The sequence below is a fragment of the Vicugna pacos genome, chromosome 12 (genome assembly GCF_048564905.1).
Source record: "Vicugna pacos chromosome 12, VicPac4, whole genome shotgun sequence".
In the NCBI taxonomy this organism is placed as follows: domain Eukaryota; kingdom Metazoa; phylum Chordata; class Mammalia; order Artiodactyla; family Camelidae; genus Vicugna; species Vicugna pacos.
The window spans coordinates 8,925,332-8,947,142 of record NC_132998.1 but is presented as its reverse complement, the minus strand read 5'-3'; the positions used below and the strand labels follow the sequence as shown (position 1 = coordinate 8,947,142).

General features: G+C 42.1%; 1 protein-coding gene across 3 annotated transcripts in view; it reads right to left on the bottom strand.

Moving 5' to 3' along the window:
* Positions 1-5,349: 5,349 nt before the first annotated feature.
* The window catches only part of TESPA1 (thymocyte expressed, positive selection associated 1), a 110,851-nt gene continuing 94,389 nt past the window's right edge, over positions 5,350-21,811 (bottom strand). For all 3 annotated transcript variants that reach the window (XM_015238032.3, XM_072972689.1, XM_072972690.1), the window contains 6 exons: positions 21,450-21,486; positions 21,075-21,173; positions 19,204-19,412; positions 16,656-17,467; positions 15,460-15,553; positions 5,350-6,131 (listed from right to left, as the gene is read on the bottom strand). In XM_015238032.3, the coding sequence (XP_015093518.1) occupies positions 5,923-6,131; positions 15,460-15,553; positions 16,656-17,467; positions 19,204-19,412; positions 21,075-21,173; positions 21,450-21,486 (1,460 nt within the window). In that variant the 3' untranslated portion in view covers positions 5,350-5,922. The remainder of the gene's footprint in view (positions 6,132-15,459; positions 15,554-16,655; positions 17,468-19,203; positions 19,413-21,074; positions 21,174-21,449; positions 21,487-21,811) is intronic.

Here is a 21,811-nt window from a genome sequence, read left to right as displayed (position 1 = left end):
ATTTGGGAGTTTGAGATTTACAAATGTTAGCCACTATATAAAAATAGAATTAAAAAATAATTACAGCTGGAACAGATATAAATCAGGATTGACACAGGCCAAGTTGGCCAAGAAAGTGATGAATTATTGCCTGTTCCAAGTGTTACGAGTAGCACAGAGTTTCAAGAAGTGGTACTAGATGGGAAGAGTAATAAAACCTGTCCAGTAAAAAAAAACATACATGCACCCCAATGTTCATAAGCACTTTTTACAATAGCCAACACACGGAAGTAAACTAAATGTCCATCAACAGATGACTAGATAAAGAAAATGTGATATATATATATATATATAAAATCAAACATTATTCGGCCATAGAAAGGAATGAAATAATGTCACTGGCAGCAACATGGATGGATCGAGAGATTATCATACTAAGTGAAGTAAGTCAGATAGAGAAAAACAAATACCATACGATATCACTTACATGTGGAATCTAAAAAAATGACACAAATGAACTTACTTACAAAACAGAAAGAGATTCACAGACATAGAAAATAAACTCATGATTACCAGAGGGGGAGAGGAGAAGGAGGGATAAACTGGGAGTTTGGGATTATCAGAAACAAACTACTATGTACAGAATAGATAAACAAGGTCTTACGGTATAGCACAGGGAACTATAGTCAATGGCTTACAGTAACTGGTAATGAAAAAGAATATGTATATATTTATATACATAACTTAATTATTATGCTGTAGACCACAGACTAACATAACATTGTAAATTAATTCTACTTCAATTTAAAAAAATGGGAAAAAATAGAGTGATTCTTAATTCATCAGATGGTTTTCTAGACCCGAGGACAGCACAGTGAATGAAACAGATAAAGTGCCTTCCTGCATGGAGGTTACACATTGTTAAGGAAAAAGGGGCATTAAACAAATTAACTAAGTAAATAAAGAATGCTCAATAGCATAAATTCTGTACAGAAAAATTATAGCAGGAAAGGGGGATGTGGATTAAAGCGGCTACTACAGCAGTGATAGGAAGTGGATGAGGACTGTGAGCCTGAGAGGGAAAGAAACTTGTCCAGGGTCAGGCAGCAGCGTAGACCTAGGATGAGGCACAAACCAAGGTTTCTCACTCTCAGTCCTGGGCCAAGTCCTCTATTCCCCGTGCGTGTGCCAAGATCAGAAGATACTCTGATAAAGGTTACTGCGTCCTGACTCACACTGATGAGAGTCAGCAGGGAAAAATGCTGAACAATGCACCTTTCTTAAAATACTATAAATACAGTCACCTTGACTTTGAATATAGTATAAAAGTTGACTTTACATTTGGGAAGTGGTAGGATATAAAAAGGGAATAGCTGTGCCTCAAACTGCAACTTATGGAAAGAACTTAGTATATATATGATTTACAGTTTGCAACTGATGCTTTTAATTTTTCATCTGATCTTCACAACCACCACCTGAGAGGAAAGCAGCCGCCACACGATTCCCATTTTTAACAGATGAAGACATTGAGGTCTGTAGAGAGTAAATGGCAAAGTTCACACAGCAGTAAGTAGCCTCTGTGGCTGGGACTAAGGAACTCTCCCCTAACCAGCCTGATCGAGGGACGATGCGTGCACAAGGTAACGTGCCCAGGGGAATTGACGCCTGCGGCCACAGTGACCGTTTGCTTTCACGCATAGAAAACATCTGCTTGTGTGTGATTGTTAACCGGTGACCGAGAACAGCCATAGTAGCGTGTATGGAGGGAGAAGGTTGTGTTGAGGAATGGTAACTTTATCATGCAGTAAACATCTGAGAAAGAAATGCTCTTAGATTAAAAGATCTTTACAAAACAGTGTCCTTGGGATTTTCTGGAGCCATTTGCTATCCACGCTCAGGTCTCCCATCATAGCCCTGAGCGGAAGCACGTCCTCATGGAGACAGGACTGAGGAAGAATGGGTGAAGCAGAGGTCTTCCCAGGAGACCCTCATCCTGTTAATTCCCGTCCTCACACTAACAAAGAGGCGGGACTCGGGGAAATGGTGCCAATCGGCTGTTAACACAGCAGTCATTTTGGTTTTGATCTTAATAAGCACTGAACAGTAGTCCTCTGCACCCCTAGAAGATTCATGTCACAAATTTGGTTTGGTTTATAAAGATTGTGGAGTCAGTTTATATTTCCCGAGACCTCAGGGCGTGTGCATGTGTTAGAACAGGCAGCAGAATGTGTGCGGACCCAGGGCAGGACAGTGACTGCAGACTGAGCGTTTACCTTGGGAAACTGCCTAAGAATACAAACCGATGCCGAGACTTACGGTTGTTTCATGAAAAAATTTTGTTTTCCTGTATTAAAGTCAGCATGTCCTAAAGAATGAACAAACCTCAGAAATGGAAGAAATCTCAGACATCACTTAGAATAGTAATAATTTCAAACCCTTCTCTCATGAGCAGTAAGTGCAAGGCACTCTGCTCTGCTCTTACAAAAGAAAACTCATTTGATGCTCACAGCAGGCTTATGAAGTGAGCATTATTACTGTTATGGAACAAGACGGCCTTAATGTTCCCTTCAGCTTAACTAAGCTTTGGGCAGGCTTCTTCCTGACTCTAGGCTCCTGACCTCCACTTGGAGCATTTCCTCTAGAAAACTTGCCGTTGTGAATTATTCCTGTACCCCTTTGAGATGTAAATCTTCTCCCAGTCTCTTAGTTTTACAGCTCAGGGCTGTCTTTCACAAGGACCTGGGAGCCATCTCTTTGGAAAGGCTCATCAAAGCGTGGAATCCTCAAAGCAGATTAGCACCCTGCCTGCCAGTAGCCTCAGTGGACACTTAACCCCAAGTTGAAAACCTATCTCCTGCCACAAAGATGTGAGAGGGATTTTTTCCTTTGGATAAAGCCAGTCTGGAAAGTCAGATGGCCTATGACCGCCTCCTGAGGTCGTCAGGTGCTTTTTCATTACCTCACTCCTCTCCTTAAAAACCATCGATCCTGTTGCAGCAGTGTTGAGCTCAGTCTTAGTTCTGGCCTCTCTCCCCTATTGCAATGGCTACGAATAAAGTCTTTCTTGCCTGTTTAACTTTGATACAGTTTTTACTTTGACATTACCCACAATTTATTGATTAAGAATCTGAGGCACAGAAAAACTGAGTAACTTGTTTAAGGTCACACAGTGAGTGAGCGGCTAGATTCGAGTCCTGCCTCCTCAGGTTATGGCCATTTTGATGCTATGAGTCAGAGCTTTCTGTCTCATCAGACTCCTTCCTAGAATGAACACTGCTGTGTTAAAAACACTTTTATACCATTACTTTCCTTGCTCCAGTCCGATATACCAGACAGGACAGGTATTAGTATTGTAACTTTAGAACTGGGAATTTAGGGAGGTTAAACTCCTTCACTACATCACATGGCTGGCTAGTGAGTGGACCTAATAGACGAACGTCCCCACCCTCGCCGTCGGGGAACCGGAGCTCCAGCCTGGGCTGCCAGTGCGTGATCTTGCTCGCACATTCAGCTCCTTTCTCTGGGCCTTTGTTTCTTTACCGTCAGACAACTGGACTCATCCTTTCAAGCTGTGATCTTCTGACTCTCGGGCCTCAGTTTTGTCAGTGGGAAAGGAGATCTTAACCCCTTTCCTGCTGGGCTCACAGGGATGGAGCAGCTTGGCCGTCCTGATGGGGGGGGTGGCTTGTAAAGAGGAGTACAGCCGGGATCTGGGAGCACCACTGGGACTTCGATGGCTGTGCTCCAGGTAACGACCCACTGAATTACCACGAATTGCTACAAATTCCTTTCTCCTAAATGCTTCGTTGGCTCTGCCCTCCACATCCCACCCCTCTCACCACTGTTTAGAGGCGACAACTGCAGACCAGCCTAGGGACAACTAGCAGGTCCGTCCGGCTGCAACAAGCCTAGAAGTGTGAACCCCCGCCCCGACCCCCGTCACCATCACGGCAGGGATGGCTGCGGCTGAGGAGGCTGGGAGAGGGGCCTGATTCTTTCGCTTGCCAAAGGCAGGAGCTGGAGCCCAGGCAGACGCGGGAGAGAGCTAAGGCGTGAGAGGAGCAGGGGAAGCTTTGTTTCTGGGGTTAATAATAGAATCTTCCATAAATGATCCTGATTCACCTTCCCAGTTCCTCAGAGTCTGCCTGGGAGAGAAAGGGAACGCTTCTCTTCCTCCCTCTGAGGTGTGGCCTGTGTGGATCTGTCAGTTACTCCAAGCTCTTGGGCTGTGTGGCCTGAGGGACCAGAGCCCCACGTGGCCCCAGGGAACAGAGAGGGTTATCCCATCCATACCCTGCCTCCAGAATCCTGTCCCCATGTCCCTCCAGATGAGCTCTCTAGAAGTCTTCAATTATTCATTCCTGATCCTAATGGCAGCTTCTGGCAAAGCTGAATGTGAGCATTGCCTCCTTCTGCAGCACCCAAGCCATTTCTTCAAGGAGATGGGGTCAAATGTGCTTAGTCTCCCAGGCTCTTTAAATGAAATAATCTCAGATCCTTCAGGTCTCCTTCATAATCAAGGGCCTTACTATTCCCCTCAGCTGGATTAAACTTTGGACAGGTGTCTTCCTTCCTCAGGACCTGACCTCTCTTCTTAGGGCATTTCCTTTAGAAACCTTGCTATTGTAAATCTTTCTCTGTCCCTTTGGGGTGGAAGTCGTCTCCCAGCTTCATTCCACTCTCACAACCGCATTCTCTATGACCTAAGAACCATTTCTCTGAAATGTCAATATCAAGGAAATTAGCACCCACATCTCCCAGTTTCTGTGGGAGGTAGGAGCCCAACTGAGGGGTGAGGAGGAGGAGGGCTGGCTCCAAGTCACAAAGCTACCTCCTGTCAAGAAGATACCGGAAAAGTTTACTTTGCCATTGGGTAGGGCCAATTAGCAAATGCAGACGGCCTAAGATGCCTGCCACTCCAGCTCTTAAAAACTCTCCAGCCCTTTGTTTCCACTTGGCGAGGCAACCAGGCTGGCCTAGGCTCTAAGTGCTACTGCTGGCCACAGCAGCGAAATAAAACAGACCTCTGTTCACTCATCATGCCTGGTATGATGGTTTTCTTTAACACTCATGGCTATGCTTTCCCTCTAGTCCTTCTCTCCTGGTGTTGGTTGTTTTGCAATGTGCTAGGCAAGCAAGTTATACATTCCTGTAAATGTGTGTGTGTGTGCAATGTGTGTGTGTGAGAGAGAGAGAGAGACTGAGAAACCGCTCCCCCTCTACTGACATTTTCTTGGAGGCGGCATGTGTATAAGATTCTCTATACCACATACTGCCTGGTAGAGCACTGTAGAGGCTTAAGCCCCACTGGTTGACAAAATATTTTCCATCTGACCCAAATCACAACTGTTCATTCTCTCTTAAAAATGCCAAGGTTTAAAAACATATTTTTATTTGTATTGTTTTCTGCCAGCAGAAAATACTGTGAACTTTTTGCAGTGGCCAAGAGGAGGGACCCTGAATCCCACGCATCTCTTTCACTGTGAAGATACAACATTTGGGACTGAGAGAGAAGCTGGCTTTAGGGGGGGGTTACATCTGAATTTCCTTGGATGAGGCCTCAAGAAGGGAAACAGGACTCTGATGTGGTGGAAGACTTCCTGGAATTTAACGGGAACATGTAGGGATGAGCAGAGGCTCAGAGGGAGTCCCACTGAGGTTGCACCAAGGTTTCAGAGTCTGAAAGCAGGTTTGGTCCTTTTTCACTTAGCTTGAGCATTCTGAGAATATTCCAGTTCCAACCCTTGTTCCTCAAACTGGATCATCTTTAAATCTTCTACCTGCCCTAGGCAGTGTCAAAGCTGCGGAGAAAATTAAGTCTTTGTCCAGTTTACACCGTCCACATCATGCAGAGCATGGAATCTAATACCCGCATAGTAGAAAAACCAAAGAAAGGAAGTGACTGTTTAAGGTCTGTCTCTGGGCCTGCCGTTCACGACAGCATCAGGACGCAGATTCCCAGTCTCCCACCCTGGTCTTCTGCCCGGTGCGCCACGCTGCTTTTCTCCTACTGAGATCGGGAGTTTGCAGGGCCAGGGAGCCGCAGCTGGATGTTGGAGGCTGTACAACCTCCTGCAAGAAGAGGTGGGAATTAGGCTCTTCTATGAAGCCACTGCTGTCAGAGCAGGTGCTGCTCTGGTGGTGGTGACAGCCTGCAATGGGAATTAGAAAGAACCACATCATGTTTTTTTTTTAAATTATGGAAGCATAGTTGGTTTACAATGCTGTGTTAGTCTCTAGTGTACAGCATAATGATTCAGTTATACATACATATATATTATTTTTCTTATTCTCTTTCATTATAGGTTATTATAAGACATTGATTACAGTGCTGTACAGTAGGACCTTGTTGTCTGTCTATTTTATACATAGTAGTTGGTATCTGCAAATCCCAAACTCCCAATTTATCCCTCCCTCCCCAGTTCCCCCCGGTAACCAAAAATTTGTTTTCTATGTCTGTGAGTCTGTTTTTGTTTTGTAAATAAGTTCATTTGTGTAATTTTTTTAAGATTCCACATATAAGTGATATATGGTATTTGTCTTTCTCTTTCTGGCTTACTTCACTTAGTATGATAATCTCTAGGTCCATCCATGTTGCTGCAAATGGCATTATTTCATTTTTATGGCTGAGTAGTATTCCACTGTATACACGTACCACTACTTCTTTATCCAGTCATCTGGACATTTAGGTTGCTTCCATGTCTTGGCTATTGTAAATCATGTTGCTATGAACACTGGGGTGCATGGATCTTTTCAAATTAGTGTTTCCTCCAGATAAATGCCCAGGAGTGGGATTGCTGGATTATATGGCAAGTCTACTTTTAGTTTTTTAAGGAATCTCCATACTATTTTCCATAGTGGCTGTATCAAACTACTGTGGTAGACCCTTTAATGATTTTCCTTATTCCACTGGCTCCATATTTAGTCCGTCTCCATACTTCTGCTAAAATATTCTTTCTAAAAGATAAATCTAATCATGTCACTTCCTTATAAATTTTTAACTGGTTTCCTATCTTCCTAGACTAAATTAAAACACTTAAAATAACACAGAAGGCTTTGTTTCATAATCTGATTTCTATTTATCTTTCCTATTCTTAATTTTGATCTCCCTTAGATCCCCTTTCTCCCACTAGGCACAAGGTGTAGTTTCTGAGATACAATATTGTGATATTCTGTTCCTCTTTGCCTTTGAACATATTTTCTCTCTACCTGGGATAGCAATGCCCTGTTTCTTCTTCTAACTCCCTCCCACCAGTGCCTTTCCCCTATTCAATGTTTACTCATCTGTCCAGACTCTCCTGGACACACTCTCTGGGAAGTTCATTCTTCTGTCCCCATGGCATTTAATGAAATTAAATCAAAGTAATTATTGATTTTCCTTTCATGTCTTTCATAACCTAGGAGCTCTAAGTATCCTGTGAGGGCACAAAGCTCATCTTGCCAGTGAATTTACAAGAAGGCAAACAAAATTTAGTGGGACAAAGGTAGTGAGGTTTTTGGTGCTTAGCTCAAAGGGTCAGGGCACACAGTTAATGATGGTCAGATCCAAGTGCAGGCAATGAGGCTTGCTCTGATCCACAGCTGCAGTCTGAACTTCCGCACACTCAGGGCTGTGTGCTCTGATGAGAAGAGCACTGGTTCAGGAGTCAGGAGACCTAGGCTCTTGTTCTGATTCTGATATTGACTAACAAGTTACATAATCTTGCTAAGAAATTTTCCTTCTCTGAGTCTTAAGCATAAAATGGTTTCTGTTCTCTGTATGGTTATAAGATGTGTATGAGATAGTATCTCTGAAAATGCCATATAATCACTGGAGGTGATATCTACCTGAAGGGCTGGGTGAGATCGTGGGGATGGAGCCAGGGACTCTGCTCTGCATATTTCTAGGAGCAATGCTTACACTACGGTCTATGTGAATATTGACACCTGAAGCTGTGAGTCTGTTGGCTTGACATCCTTGGATATGGCCTTGGTAATCCACTGGAACATTTGAAATTTATAACTCAGAAAATGAACATTATGGGGTGCACATAGAAATTACTTTTCTGCTTTCCAAAGTAAGTGGAAATGGGCAGTACAGATAAAGGGAAAGCAAAGGAAGAGAGACAAAGATACAAAAAAACATAATGGCAAATACAAATTCAAAAGAAGAAGTTTAAACTTCCCTGTTGAGAAATAGGCTTCACCTCCACCCCCACACTTTCTAAAGCATGTTTGTGTGTGTGTGTGTGTGTGTGTGTGTGTGTGTGTGTGTGTGTTTAGGGGAGGGTGATGAGAACTCTTAATATTTACTTTCTTAGCAACTTTCAAATTTGCAGTACAATATTATCAACTATAGTACCCATGCTGTACATTATATCCCAGTAACTTATTTATTTTATAACTGAAGGTTTGTACCTCTTGATCCCCTTCATCCATTTCACTTACCCTCCAATCCCTCCCTACTCTGACCACCACCATCTATTCTCTGTATAATCAATTTTCCCTTGTTTTGTTTGCTTTGTTGTTTTGTTTTCAAATTCCACATATAAATGAAATCATATGGTATTTATTTTCTCTGTCAGACTCATTTCACTTAGCATAATAGTCTTGAGATCCATGCATGTTGCTGGAAATGGTAAGATTTCTTTTTAATGGCTGAATAGTATTCCACTGTATACATATATCACATCTTCTTTATACATTCATCCATTGATGGACACTTATGTTGTTTCCATACCTTGGCTATTGAAAAAAATTATTTATGTATATATAAATGATATATATTTAAGCTGATAGCAAGTTAAGTTTGAATGCAATCTAAACCCTACATTTTAACCCCCATCCACATTTTGTGTTTTTTATTTATTTATTTATGCATTATTTTTAGTGGAGGTATTGGGGATTGAACCCAGGACCTTGTGCCTGCTAAGCTCGCACTCTATAGCTCCACTGAGCTATACCTTCCTCTCCCATTTTGTTTCTGATGTCACATTTTACACCTTTTTATTCTGTGTATCCCTTACCTAATTATTTTAGTTCTAGTTATTTTGACTACTTTTGTCTTTTAAACTTCATACTACCTTTAATATATATTTACCTTTACCAGTGAGATTTTTTACTTTCATCTGTTTTCCTGTTAGTAATTGGTGCCCCTTTTTTCATCTTAAAGAAATTTCTGTAACATTTATTGCATGGTCAGTTTAGTGGTGATGAACTCCTTTAGCTTTTGTTTGGCTGGAAAGCTCTTTATCTTTTTTTCAATTCTAAATGATTACCTTGCTGGGTAAAGTATTGCTTGGTTGGAAGTTGATTTCTTCCAGCACATGGACTATATCGTGCCTTCCAGCCTGCAAAGTTTTTGCTGAGAAATTGGCCGATAGTCTTATGGGGCTTGCTGATACCTAACAAGTTGTTTTTCTCTTGCTACTGTTAAGATTCTCTCTTTATCTTTAACTTTTGTCATTTTTATAATAATCTTGGTGTGCGTCTCTTTGGGTTCATCTTCTTTGGAACACTCTGGGCTTCCTGGATCTGGATGTCTGTTTCCCTCCCCAAGTTAGGGATGTTTTCAGCCATTATTTCTTCAAATTCCTCTGGATGTTGTCCCATAGGTTCTTTAAGCTATCTTCACTTTTTAAAATTCTTTTTTCTTTTTGCTGCTCTGTTTGGGTGAGTTCCACTGTCATGTCTTCCAGATCACCGATGCTTTCCTCTGCTTCATCTAGTCTGCTGTTGAGCATTGCCAGTGTACTTTTCAGTTCAGTTATTGTATTTATCATCTGTGACTTCCTTTTTGTACTTTCTTTTTTTATTTATAACTTTGTTAAAGTTCTCATTGTGTTTATCCATTCTTCTCCTGTGTTTGGTGAACACTTAAAGGACCATTGCTTTGAACTCTTTATCAGGTAAATACCTTATCTCCATTTTATTGCTTTTTATCTCTGAGTCTTTATCTTATTCTTTCATTTGAAACATTCCTTTGTCTCCTCATTTTTGCTTGACTCTTTGTTTCTATGTATAGAAACATAGGTGAAATAGCTGTATCTCCCAATCTTGAAGGAACAGCCTTGTGTAGGAGACAAACCTTATCATTTAACCTTGCCCTAGCTCTTGGTTGTGCCTCAAAACTTTGTGCTTGTCTGGATTTATTCTTGTTAGGTCCCAGTTGTTGAGGGTGTACCACAACCTGTGAGTATTCCAGAGGCAGGGATCTCAGTCAACACCTAATTTGGGCTCATTGGAAGTTAGACCCTCAGCCACAGCTTTTAAGATATGCAAATATATACAGTCCTAAAGGACTGCAATTATAGACACTGCTGGCTTCCAGACCAAGAACCTGGAGGTTTTCCCTTAGTGAATGTTGCAAAATTCTGGGCTCCAGATGATTGTGTAAGTACCTTTCTGGGAGGTATCAGTAGGCTGTAGCAAGGCCAAGTGAGAGTACAAAGACCAGTTAAAGTATGTTTCTATAGAAAACTTGTAAATTCTTTGTCTCTTTGAAATGTATGTAAATCTTTTTTAAAGGCCAAATAAAACTCTTATCATCTTTACAGTTCAGAAATGTTTTTCTCAAGGATATGGAAGCCATTGCTTTGACATGTAATCATCAGGGATCACAGCATCCCCATCTCCCAGTCTCCATGGAAGGGTAGGGATCTAACTTAGGTGCCTGGCTCCAGCTGCAAAACTACCATCTGACATAAAAATATGAGAGGTATTTATTATTTCTTTGATAAAGGCAATTAGCTAACACAGTTGGCCACCCCAGTTACCAGGTGAATCTAGGATGAACTTTGTGTGGAAAATGGTGCTGTCAAGTCCTCTTGCCTGAGGACTGGTTATTGTTTATTTTGACAACATGCATGTCAAGGGTTGTATCTCCTTGGCTATATGAGAGGGTACGATTTCTTCCTGTCTTTGCAGTCTCTTTAGTGAATTGCCTGTGACGCACATCATATTCTGTCTTGCTGCTTATTCAAAACCAAAACTATTTTCTTTCTTATACCTTTCTGGAGAGGTTTTCTGGGGTGGCAGAAGATTTTGGTTTTAATTGTATTTCCCCAACAGACACAAACAACCTTGTTAAGAATTGTAAATGAGGCAGAAAAATAATCATCACATTCTCATCATGTCCTCTTTCCCTTTCCTCTCCCTCCACTTCCTGTATAACTTCAGAATTTATTTGGTATAAAAATAATTGTGCCCAGAGTCATCATCTAGAAAATGGGGAACAACAGAACAACTTGCATCACAGGATTAAATGATTTAATTCCCATAAAGTGCTAAGGATAGTGTGGGACACGTAATTACCACTATATATAAGTATTTGTTATGGTTAATATTATCATATGGTAAAATCTTTCATCATAGAGCCAGTGTGTAGCTACTTGGCTCACAGAGGTTCCACTAAGTACAAACAGATAGTGTGTTGAGTTACCCACCATGTAGGATTATCTCAGACTAGTTTTCCTCTTTATCTCATGCTCTGCACCAGCCTCCCCGCCTAATCTTTCCCATCTTTTCTCCCACTGCTGCCAATAGAATTGCTCTCCCACTTCTGGATAAGATCACTTCACAAATAGGCTACATATGGGCCTGTGCCACCTCAGGTCTAGTAAAAGATACAGCAACAAAAAAATAAAAGCTTCTTATAAATGTGGTAAAGGTCAAATGATTTAAATTTCAGCAACAGGACCCCAATAAAAGGCCTGTGAATTTGAAAATCTTGAGCCTGGTGCACATTATGAGGAATGATGAGAGTCATTCTTTCCCAGGATCTTGGAGGAAGATTAAGACTTCTTCTCTGGCAGAGACTAAAATGATAGAGTGAGAGGGAAGAAAGCTCATAGCTGGGGACCAGATACTCTTCTAACAGAAAAGGAACTCTTGTGCTATTTACAGAAAGGCACTCACTTTTTGTAGATAAATTAGGAAAAAAACAAACAAAAAAAAAGAAACTCCCTTTTGGAAGCCAAAGACCCTTGAGATTTTTGAAGATTGGATTCCAACCTCTATTTTCCTCTTCAGGTGAGGAGTGACTTTGTACATATGAGGACCTTGCAACTAGACGCGGTAGCTGGCTGGGTGATGCAACCACTTTCTGTCCATGCTTCACCTCTCCTATACCTGATAACAAGTGGTAGGTTAACACCTGGGACTAGACACAGAGACCCCAGGAGACAATGAATCTCTGGGAGATAATTTCAGATTCTGGAAGGGGCAGTAGATCTGAAAGACTGTCCCATCTAGTTCTGCCTTTGATGGTGGTGAGTGAATTTCCCCACCGATGTTTCTCATACAGTCTTTAATCTTGGCCGTACTGAGCTGTTTTCATAGCTATTCCCCACTCCTTGTGATCTCTTAAAGGATGATGGAGGAGTGGATTGAGAGAGGTAGTTAACAGATTTGTGAAAAGGTTATTAAACAAACTCACAGAACATTGGAATGATTTGGGAACCACTGTGACCCCCTCTCCCTGCCTCGGCTGAAGGCTGTGCCAGCAAAGAGATCTCATATTCTTCTAAGAAATCAGAAAAGGAAAACCTACAGAATCGCTTCCTCATTTTCCTGAGAGGATAAATGCATTCAATTTCTAAAGGTATTGTGTTTCATGGAATCTGATAAGCCATTGACTTACAATTATTTTATATTCCACTAAGGAGGCAAATATAAATATATATGTTATGTATACATATACATATATATGCAATTATATTGGCTGACATTGCCAATTGTTATACTAATTCTATTTCACTAAAATAAAAATGAACATCTTAGAGTAAGTGAAATACAGCATCTCTAACCACAGTAACTCCTGCTGTAATGAAATCCTGACACCCTGGGAGAAAATGGAATCTAGTTACTTATTTGAAATGTATGACTCCTGGAAACTTCCTCCCTGCAACTCAATTTCAGCCTTTCTGTATACTGACATTTAATCAAAGATGGGACAAATTTGTGAAAGGAAATGGTGTTCTGGGTATTACGTGGATTGTCCAGAAAGATATAATCATATGGATCCTGCACAACCTGCTTTGCTGGACATCCTGGCATTTTCTTGTGTGAGGCTGACATCTGCTGGACAAGTAACACTTGAGCAAAGCTTGGCATTTTAGAGTAAATTAAATTTGGGGGGAGGAAAATCTAGCTGTGGAGTATATACTCCACATTTTCCATTTGAATTTGAAGTCCAGCAGTTAATTTCCTTTTCAAATTTTGTATGCTGTGGCTGAGTTTTAGTGAGCTTTAGAATGAGAGCTTACCCTCAAGGCATCTTTAATATGTGAGGATAAATCCCTTTAATTAAACTAGTCGTTCTTAACCCCATGGGGCACTAGAATCACTGTCTGTGATAGACTGTTTATAAAGATGGCCACAACAACCCTTCCTTTCCACATATCTTTTCACAGTGTGACTTTGCCATTCCTATTAAAAAAGTAAAGTCTGTTTTCCTTCCTTTTGAATCTGGGTTGGCTTTGTGACTTGATTTGACCAATAACATGTGGTAAAGGAGACATGTGCAACTTGCAGCGCATCCTTAAACAGAAGCATTGTGACTTGAGTTTTTGCTGAACATCCATGTAAGAAAGCCAAGAATGACTTACCCCATGGAGAGAGCGCCCAGCTGACAGTCAGCACCAGAGTCAGCACCCGTAGGGGGAGCCCATTTTTGACCTTCTAGTCCAGCCCAGTCAACTAGCCAAAAGCAGCTGCGTAAGTGAACCCACATGAGACAAGTAGAAGAATCTAAGTAAATCTACAAAATAGTGAGGAATAGTGAATAAATTTCCCTTTAAGCCACTACATTTTGGTTGGTTTACTCTGCAGCAATAGATAACTGATGACACTGGGAAAGCTTTTACAGAAGAATAATGATAATATCCAAGTCCAAACCCAAGAGAGTTGTATTTAATTCTATTGGGTGGAGTTCAGGAAGTAGCAATTTAAAAAACAAAAAGCTTGCAAGATTGGGAATCACTGATCTAAATATTTTATGCCCATGAATATACTTTCTAAAGTCAGCAGGAGCAGCATCACAACAGTTATTCCAGCACGTTACATTACCTTCACGTGCTCCGTGGAAGGTTTCACAGGGACAAGCAAAAGTTAAGTGATTTCCACAGGCTTATTGAGCTAGTATGGGTCGATCGTTCGACTCCATAGACTAAACTTTTCAACTACAAATAGTGTATTGCCGCCTTCTGATATTTACCTCTGTGGTGAGTGACTGAGACATGCCATCTATATACTTGAAGATGAGTAAGGTAAGACAGGAGAGAGAGAGAGAAGAGTGGTGAGAGCCCTAAAACCACAGATAACTAGAATGAGAGGAGTTAGAATCATAAAGACCTTTGTGATTCTGGACCAGTAACAATGCAATTCTGGTGTTAACCCAAATGCTGTCAGGCCAGGAAGTACAGTAAATAGTATTAAGACATTTAAAATGGAGGGAACTCCAAGCACGATCATTTGTTTATTCAAGAGGGATTTCAGTTCTTACTATCTCGCAAAAATTATGGACCCTGACGTCGTCTTCTCTGTGGTCCCGGAGGACAGGTGGTTAAAACACCAGGAGACTAATTTCTGCTTAGTTTAAATAACAAATCTTCAGCCAAAATGTTCAAAAAGTAAAGGATACCTCTGAAAGAGTTAATACTCAAAATTCACATCTAGAAGAAAGACATTATAACTGCAGCAACGACCTACGTGAGATTCACTGTGCTTCTCTGAGGAGGGAAGGAGAGCCCTGTACATCAGCCCACGGCTGCAGAAAGGAATTCAGAGCCTAACTGAGCATAGCTGGGAGAGACACTGAGACGTCTTCGCGAAGTCCCATGATGTGGGCTGATTAGAAAGTAGCTACAAGCAGGCGCAGGGGTATAAGCCTCCAGGGTTAGTCCTCACTTGCTACGAAACTACAATGTTTCTCAAACTTCAGCGTGCAAGTGAGTCACCTAAGGATCTTAATAAAATTGTGATTCATCAGGTCAGGGGTGGGGAGGGGCTGGGATTCTGCCTTTCTAACAGAATCCTAAGTGATTACTAATGTTGCTGGTCTGTAGATTGCATTTTGGAAATTAAGGTTATAGAGAATTTCCCCCAGAACAACAGCTCTCAGACTGTGATCGCCAGACCAGGAGCATGAACATCACCTGGGTAATTTTCAGAAACGCAGACTCTCAGGCCCTGTCCAGACCTCTTCAGGCAGAAACTCTGGGAGTTGTGGCCCAGCCATTTGAAGTTTCATGAGCCCTCCAGGTGATTTTGATGCTAACGTTTGAGAACCACTGATCTAGAGAAGTATTTATCCAGCCATAATAGAATCACCTTAGGAACTTAAAAACAAAATATCAGTCCCTGGTTTCCATGCCATACCAGTTAAATTAGGGGGCAAGATATGGGACTCTTTATTGTGAGTATTTAAAAAAAATCTTTCCAGATGCTTATAATGTGCAGCCAGGTTTGAGAAGAGAGAGAGAGAGAGATCGATCCACTTACTTCTTGAGTCTTTGCCAGCAAAAGTCTGGTAGAGGTGGGGGGACCGGCATCTGCTGGGCCAGTGGTTCTCTTCCTCCTCACAGTTGCTGTGCACCTGTAACCAAGACGCCGGCAGAACTCAGTCAGCACCAGTGGTGGGGGAAGGTGCAGGATGGCAGGGAGCTGTAGGAGAAAGAGGCTGAGTGTACTTGAGCGACTTGGCCTCTTCTCTTTGTGGTAGGAACCTGCTAGTGAAAAAGGCAGGAGCAGCTCGACATTCAATGACGGGTGACACACATGCAAATCATATTGCAAATCATCATGCCTGTCTTTGTGGCAAGGATTTGAGAGCTTTTCTTCGAGACACCGGCACTTGGTGGCAGTACTGTCTACAGACCCAAGCAAGAGGACTCCTGAGCTTTAGAGAGTCTGTGAGATGAAGAATTGGTGATGCTAGGCGATGTGTCCTCTTTGATCTTGCACTACCCCTTCTAGACCATACCCAGAATCCCCCAAAATGCTATTCAAATGGCCCCAAGACTGCTTCGGGGAGATGTGCTGGCTTTGCCTGGTGTCTGTTCTCTTAAGGGCAGACCTTTCTCCTAGTGTATGCACTCTGAGGCCTGCATGATGACCAATGGATGGTTATTTGTGTGGGTAAGGTGTTACTGGCATTTGGATACACAGGCTGGGGTGTTCACACATGTTTGTGCAAAATCCCTCATGGTGCAGGACAGATCTGGGCATGGGAAGAGAAGGGGACAGGCCAGGGGCTGGGGAGTGGCTCTGCCCACACTGCCACGTTCTAGCACTGAAGTCCTCTAAGAGTGAGAATTCTAGATCTGAATCTGCACTTCCAAGTCTCTCTGGTTACACACTTGTCAAGGTGGAGAAGATATTTTATTTAATAGTGGTTCACTTAGTGTATAACTGACCTCTATCTGTACTCACGTGGATCGCAAAAATGACAGCATGCTTGATGAGAAACTTCAGTGAAGATCAGGTTGGATGAGGAGTTAAAAAATAATGCTGGAAACCTGGACCTTCTTAAGAAAATGGGCCCATTTCTCTTTCTCCTTCCTTCTATACTAGCCCAGGCCCAAAGTTTTCTGAATGCAATTAAAAGAGTTGGTATATCTGGAAGGGAAAGGGAGCCTGGATTTCCTTTACGCAAGGCCTTTCTCTGCCAGCCTCTCCCTCACCTCCAACCCACTCACCTCCTCCAAGTCAAGTGCGTCCTGAAGCTGCTGGGTATAGGATCGGTGCAGTTCTGCTCCCCCTTGGCTCTGTTTCCATTTCTGTTGAACGATGGACAGATCCAATGATTTAACCTTCCTGCCCAGGGGATTCTTCTGAAAGAGACTCTTTCTTGCTTTGCTCTTTCTTTTGCAGAAGATCTCATCCTTGGCTGAATGGGCTTCCTTGTTGGTGGCCTGGAGACCCCACAGTTCTCTCTTTACCTGTGCAGAGTCTGTGCTCCACTGCCGATCTGCTCTGGGCAGATGTGTGCAACAGGGTATCTTGAGATTAGAATCCAGAGTTTCCAGACTTTGTGATGCTGCCCAGGTGGCCATCCCCTGCTGTGTTTCTTCTTCAGGGCAGAGGACACATGGACAGGAAGAAGTGGGCAGTTTTGTACCCCTGAGAGGGGGCACAGGATATCCGTGTGGGCCTGGCCCAAACCCAGGGTCTTGCTGGAGGACCATCTTCTCCCCTCTCACTCTGTCCATCACTTCCCACACCACTTGGTCTAGACTGTTCCTTTTGGGGGTATCGTTGGGTGGTGACAGCCGATCTCGGGGGCATGTGTACAGGCACATTTTGGAGATGGCTTTCCGGAGGCGCTCTCTGGGTGAGTGAGGTTCAGGTTCAGGGGCCAGAATATTGATGGATGGCACATCAGACGGGTTGCAATTCCAGAACATGTGGGATGGTGTGAACTTCTGGACAGGCGTCTTGGACACATAGGAGTAGAGACAGAAGAAAGCATCTGCAGTGACGGCCAGTGTTTGCACCTGCTTAAACCTGCCTGGGTACAAGAGTTGAAGACGGTGAGTCTAGGGGTCATCAGCAAATTATTTCTTGAATCTTTCCCTTCAGTAGCCTTCCTGAAGCTCAACATTCAGAAAGAAGTTGCAGTGTCTCCACAAGTATTTCTCCCATTTAGATTTCTCCCACCCAGGAGTCCCTTCCTTGACTTTTTGACTCCCGATCTCAAGTAGTCCAAATATTAATTCTATACAAGATGAGAAACTTTCCTCTATCTTGGTTTAGCATATCCTTTCTGCTTCCAGTATACAACAGCCTCTCTCACTGTGTTTGCTTTGGGTGACAAACATGCCAAAAAGGGCAAAACTAGCATTATTTTCTTAGAAAGTAAGAGAACTTTAGGGTTACAGAAGCTTCTCATAGCAGCAAATTTGAGGGATGACAATTACTAGGCAATGGACAGGGATAGGGAAATTTACACGGACTGTATCATTTTTACTAGACTTTGCTTCTCAATGTGTGGTCAGTAGTCCAGTAGCATCGGCACCACTTGGGAACTTGCTATAAATGCAGAATCTCAGATTGTGTCCCAAGCATTTTAACGATACCCTTTGGTAATTCTTATGCACATCCATGTTTGAAAAGCACTGTGATAAACCACATGCCCATTAAACTGTAAGTGTCTTAAGGGCAAAAATCATGTTCCTGTTGTTTAGCTGCTGTTTTTTCAGAATGTAACATCTAATCATGTACCTGGCCCATAAAATAAACTCAATAAATCATCCTCAAGCTTTAGTGTGCATAAGATTCATCTAAAGTGCTTGTCAAAATACTCCAACTCAAAATCCTTGTTTCAGCAGGTGAAGCTCAGGAGGGTAGTGTTAACAAACTTTTAAGTTGAACTGATACAAAGAATCTGAAACAACACTGTCAAAAACACCATCATGTTAGGGGGCTGTAAAAGAATATAATTTGAAATATATTCTAACATATAGAATCAAAGAGTGTTTTACCCCCGATCCAGGTAGAGAAGCCTTCTCGTAGCTTTCCTTAGTGTGTGGTCTAAGGACGTGCTCTAAGGATTACACATAAGAATCGTGGGTGTGCTTGTTTAAAATAAATATTCCTGAGCCCCACCTTCTCTGGAAGAAAAGCCTATGAATACGAATGTTTTATAAACTCCTGCACAATTTAACAAACATATTTTTTAATTTTTCAACATTTAACTTATTTTTACTTATTTATTTATTTTTTAAATTTAATTTAATTAAAACAATTTTGTTTGGGGGGAGGTAGTTGGGTTTATTTATTTATTTTAGTGGAGGGACTGGGGATTGAACCCAGGACCTCATGTATGCTAGGCATGCACTCTACCACTGAGCTATACCCTCCCCAACAACTTAACATGTTTAACTAAGAACCACTGCCCTAAATGGAAATGATTTTAATGTAGTGGCTGTAAGTGGGGGACATTCAATAATTCCAACTGAGAAACAGCAAATGGGGATAAGATTTAAGGACACTGTTACGATGTGATTCAGCTAAAGGAAAGAAGGCCTAAAGAAAGTAACAGTGGTATGAGAGAGAGTCTTCAAGAGAGATAAGCAGAAATCAAAGTTCTCGCTCTTTACTGAAGACAGCATAGGAAGAAATAGACCCAAGAGAAAGGATCGAGTGAAGCTGACCAAGAGGAGGTACAATTTAGAGCCAATGATCCCTGCTGTGAACGACTGGAGGCTGGGAGAGAGGCAGAGTATGGATCGTGGTAACACTCACTGGCCAGCATGAGGCACGGGTCCTCCATCTCAATCCTCCGCACCTGAGCCTTCAAGAAGAGCTGGAAATCAATGCCTTTGGCCTGAGAAGGGGTGGTGAAAAATCGGGCAGGAATCCGAGAAGTGTCTTTGTGGTCCTCTTGGCCAAAGCCCAGACTGAAGAGGACATCTTCTGCATCTTCTTGCACCTTGTCCAGAATCTCTGAGATGCTGAAAAGAGGGAGTTTGAGTAAACAGGGGCAACTCTGATGCACAGGGTAATCCAGAGTATCTAATCAAAGTGTCAGGAGACTGAGATACCTTTCTGGCCATTTCTCTCCCTTCCACTATGACAGAGAAAAGCTTTTATTTCTCTGAACCTAAACTCTCTGTCTGAAACATGAGAATTACAATCTAGCCCTGGTTTAAAAATTGAATGAGATTCTATCACAGTATTTTGAAAACTGATCACAGCGATTCCAGATGAATGAAAATTTGCTATGAGAGGGATCTGAAAAATCAAAAGCAGTATGAATGCAAATAAATCTTGTGGTTGTATTATTAACCAGTCAGTTCCCATTGGCACATACTATGACATGGCTGGCTTTTGCCAAGTGCTTTTGTAACTTGCTACCTAACTTGTATCAGTAGTTGTGTGGAACAACGAGGCCACGAGTGTGTAAGGGACATAAGCCATATGAAGATTAAAAGACAAAAAAATTGTAAAATCAACTATAACTAAGGTAAACAGTTAAGGGGCACATATGAAGATGTAAAACATGACATCAAAAACACAGAATGCAGGGGAGGTAAAAAAAATACAGATTTTTGGAATGTGTTTGAACTTGAATGACTACTAGTTTAAAACAAGGAAATATAGTTATAGGTCAACATATATGAAGCCATGGTAACCACAAACCAAAAAACCTGTAACAGAGACACAGAAACTAGAGAGAAAGGAACACAAGTATACCACTGAAAAAACAAAGACCAAAAAAAAAAAAAAACCCATCAAACCAAAAGGGAAGAAGCTAAAAGAAGAAGAAAAGTACAGATAAGAACTACAAAAACCACCAGAAAGCAAGCAGCAAAATGGCAATAAGCACATACTTATCGATAATCACTTTAAATGCCAATGGACTAAATTCTCCAATGAAAAGACATAGGGTGTCTTTTGAATCACCTTGGGGAGCGTTAAAAAAATGCAGATATTTGAGTCTCATCTCCATAGGTTCTGTGTTAACTGAACTGAGGTGTGGCCAAGGCTAAGGCTCTGTGAGGACAAACCACTTGAGATAGTTAATAAGCTAATAAGCCTGAGAACAGGTCTCAAATTCAAACTTCGACTCCAAATTCCAAACGATTTTTCTTATACGACACTAGTTTTCATCACTTTCCATCCGGTTTAAAAATTCTTTGTATGTGTATTTTGTTCACTTAATAGGATTGTTGAGCTCCCAAGAGCAAGCTCTTTGCTTCATTTTTTCAAATTCCACGTAGTCATTGCCTGGTCTGCATTAGGGGATACAAGATTGCTTGCATAAATCAATATTGCATTGTTTCAACCAATCAGTCAATCAATTAATCAATATACTTATTTATTGTTTACTGTGCACTTATTATAAGTCCAGGAACTGTGATGGTACCAACCAACACTACACTTCCTTGGGTACAAGACTCAGCAGAGGGGACCACCTGTACTTTACATGTGGTATCCAGCTCTGAGCAGTAGATTCCTCTGCATCCCCTGCTCTTCTTGAAGCAAATATGGTCATACTTCTCAAGTATGTGGCTGCATAAAAGCTCTAGTCAGACATCCCAGAAAAAAAACTGGCAATGGTCACTTCCATTCTCTCCTGCCTCTCATCTTCCCCACAATTACTCGATACCTACCTTGAACTAGTTTTGTTGGTCCCACCGGTCATGCTGCTGGAAGCCAAACTGCAGCCAAGATTGAATCGCTGGCCTGGCCGGGCTGTCTCCAGGAAACTCCTGCAGGGATCAGAGGTAAGTCATACTAACCTTGTAAGCAGTGTGCACCCTGGCTCCAAGACATGCCCTGCTGGGCATACGTACTCCCAGCCGGGTACCCTTGAACCATTTACTGTTAAAAACTCAATCTATGGTCTCATTCATGGTTGGAAAATTTCACTCTCTATCGTGACTCTTCAGTTCTTCGTTTTTAATCTCTTTGACCCTGACACCTACCCCAGTTCAGCAGCTCCTGAAGGAGTCATCATTCAGCCTGGCTGAACCTACAACACTTACCTGGAGAAGAGTTTGCTGTTGGCGGCCAACAGTGTGGCTGGATAGGGAACAGAAAAGCAAAGGGAACGTTAGAAGGGGAAATGAAAATCATCTCTTTCAAACTTAAAACTCAGCCCCTCCCCTTCAGTTCCCCCTTGCCAGCTTCCTGAACCCCATGAACTCTGTCCTTTACGGATGTAACTAAAGATGATTAAACACAGACCTGGAAGGGGGACAGAAATGGCAGGAAAAAACTGGCCCTGAGCCTCTGAACTTCTGAACCACGCCTGGTGTCTAGGTAAGAGTTTCTCTGTCCTGAGGAAGACAGTCGTTCAGCCCTCCAGGCTAGTGTTCCTGCCTCTCCCACCACACAAGTCCGTACA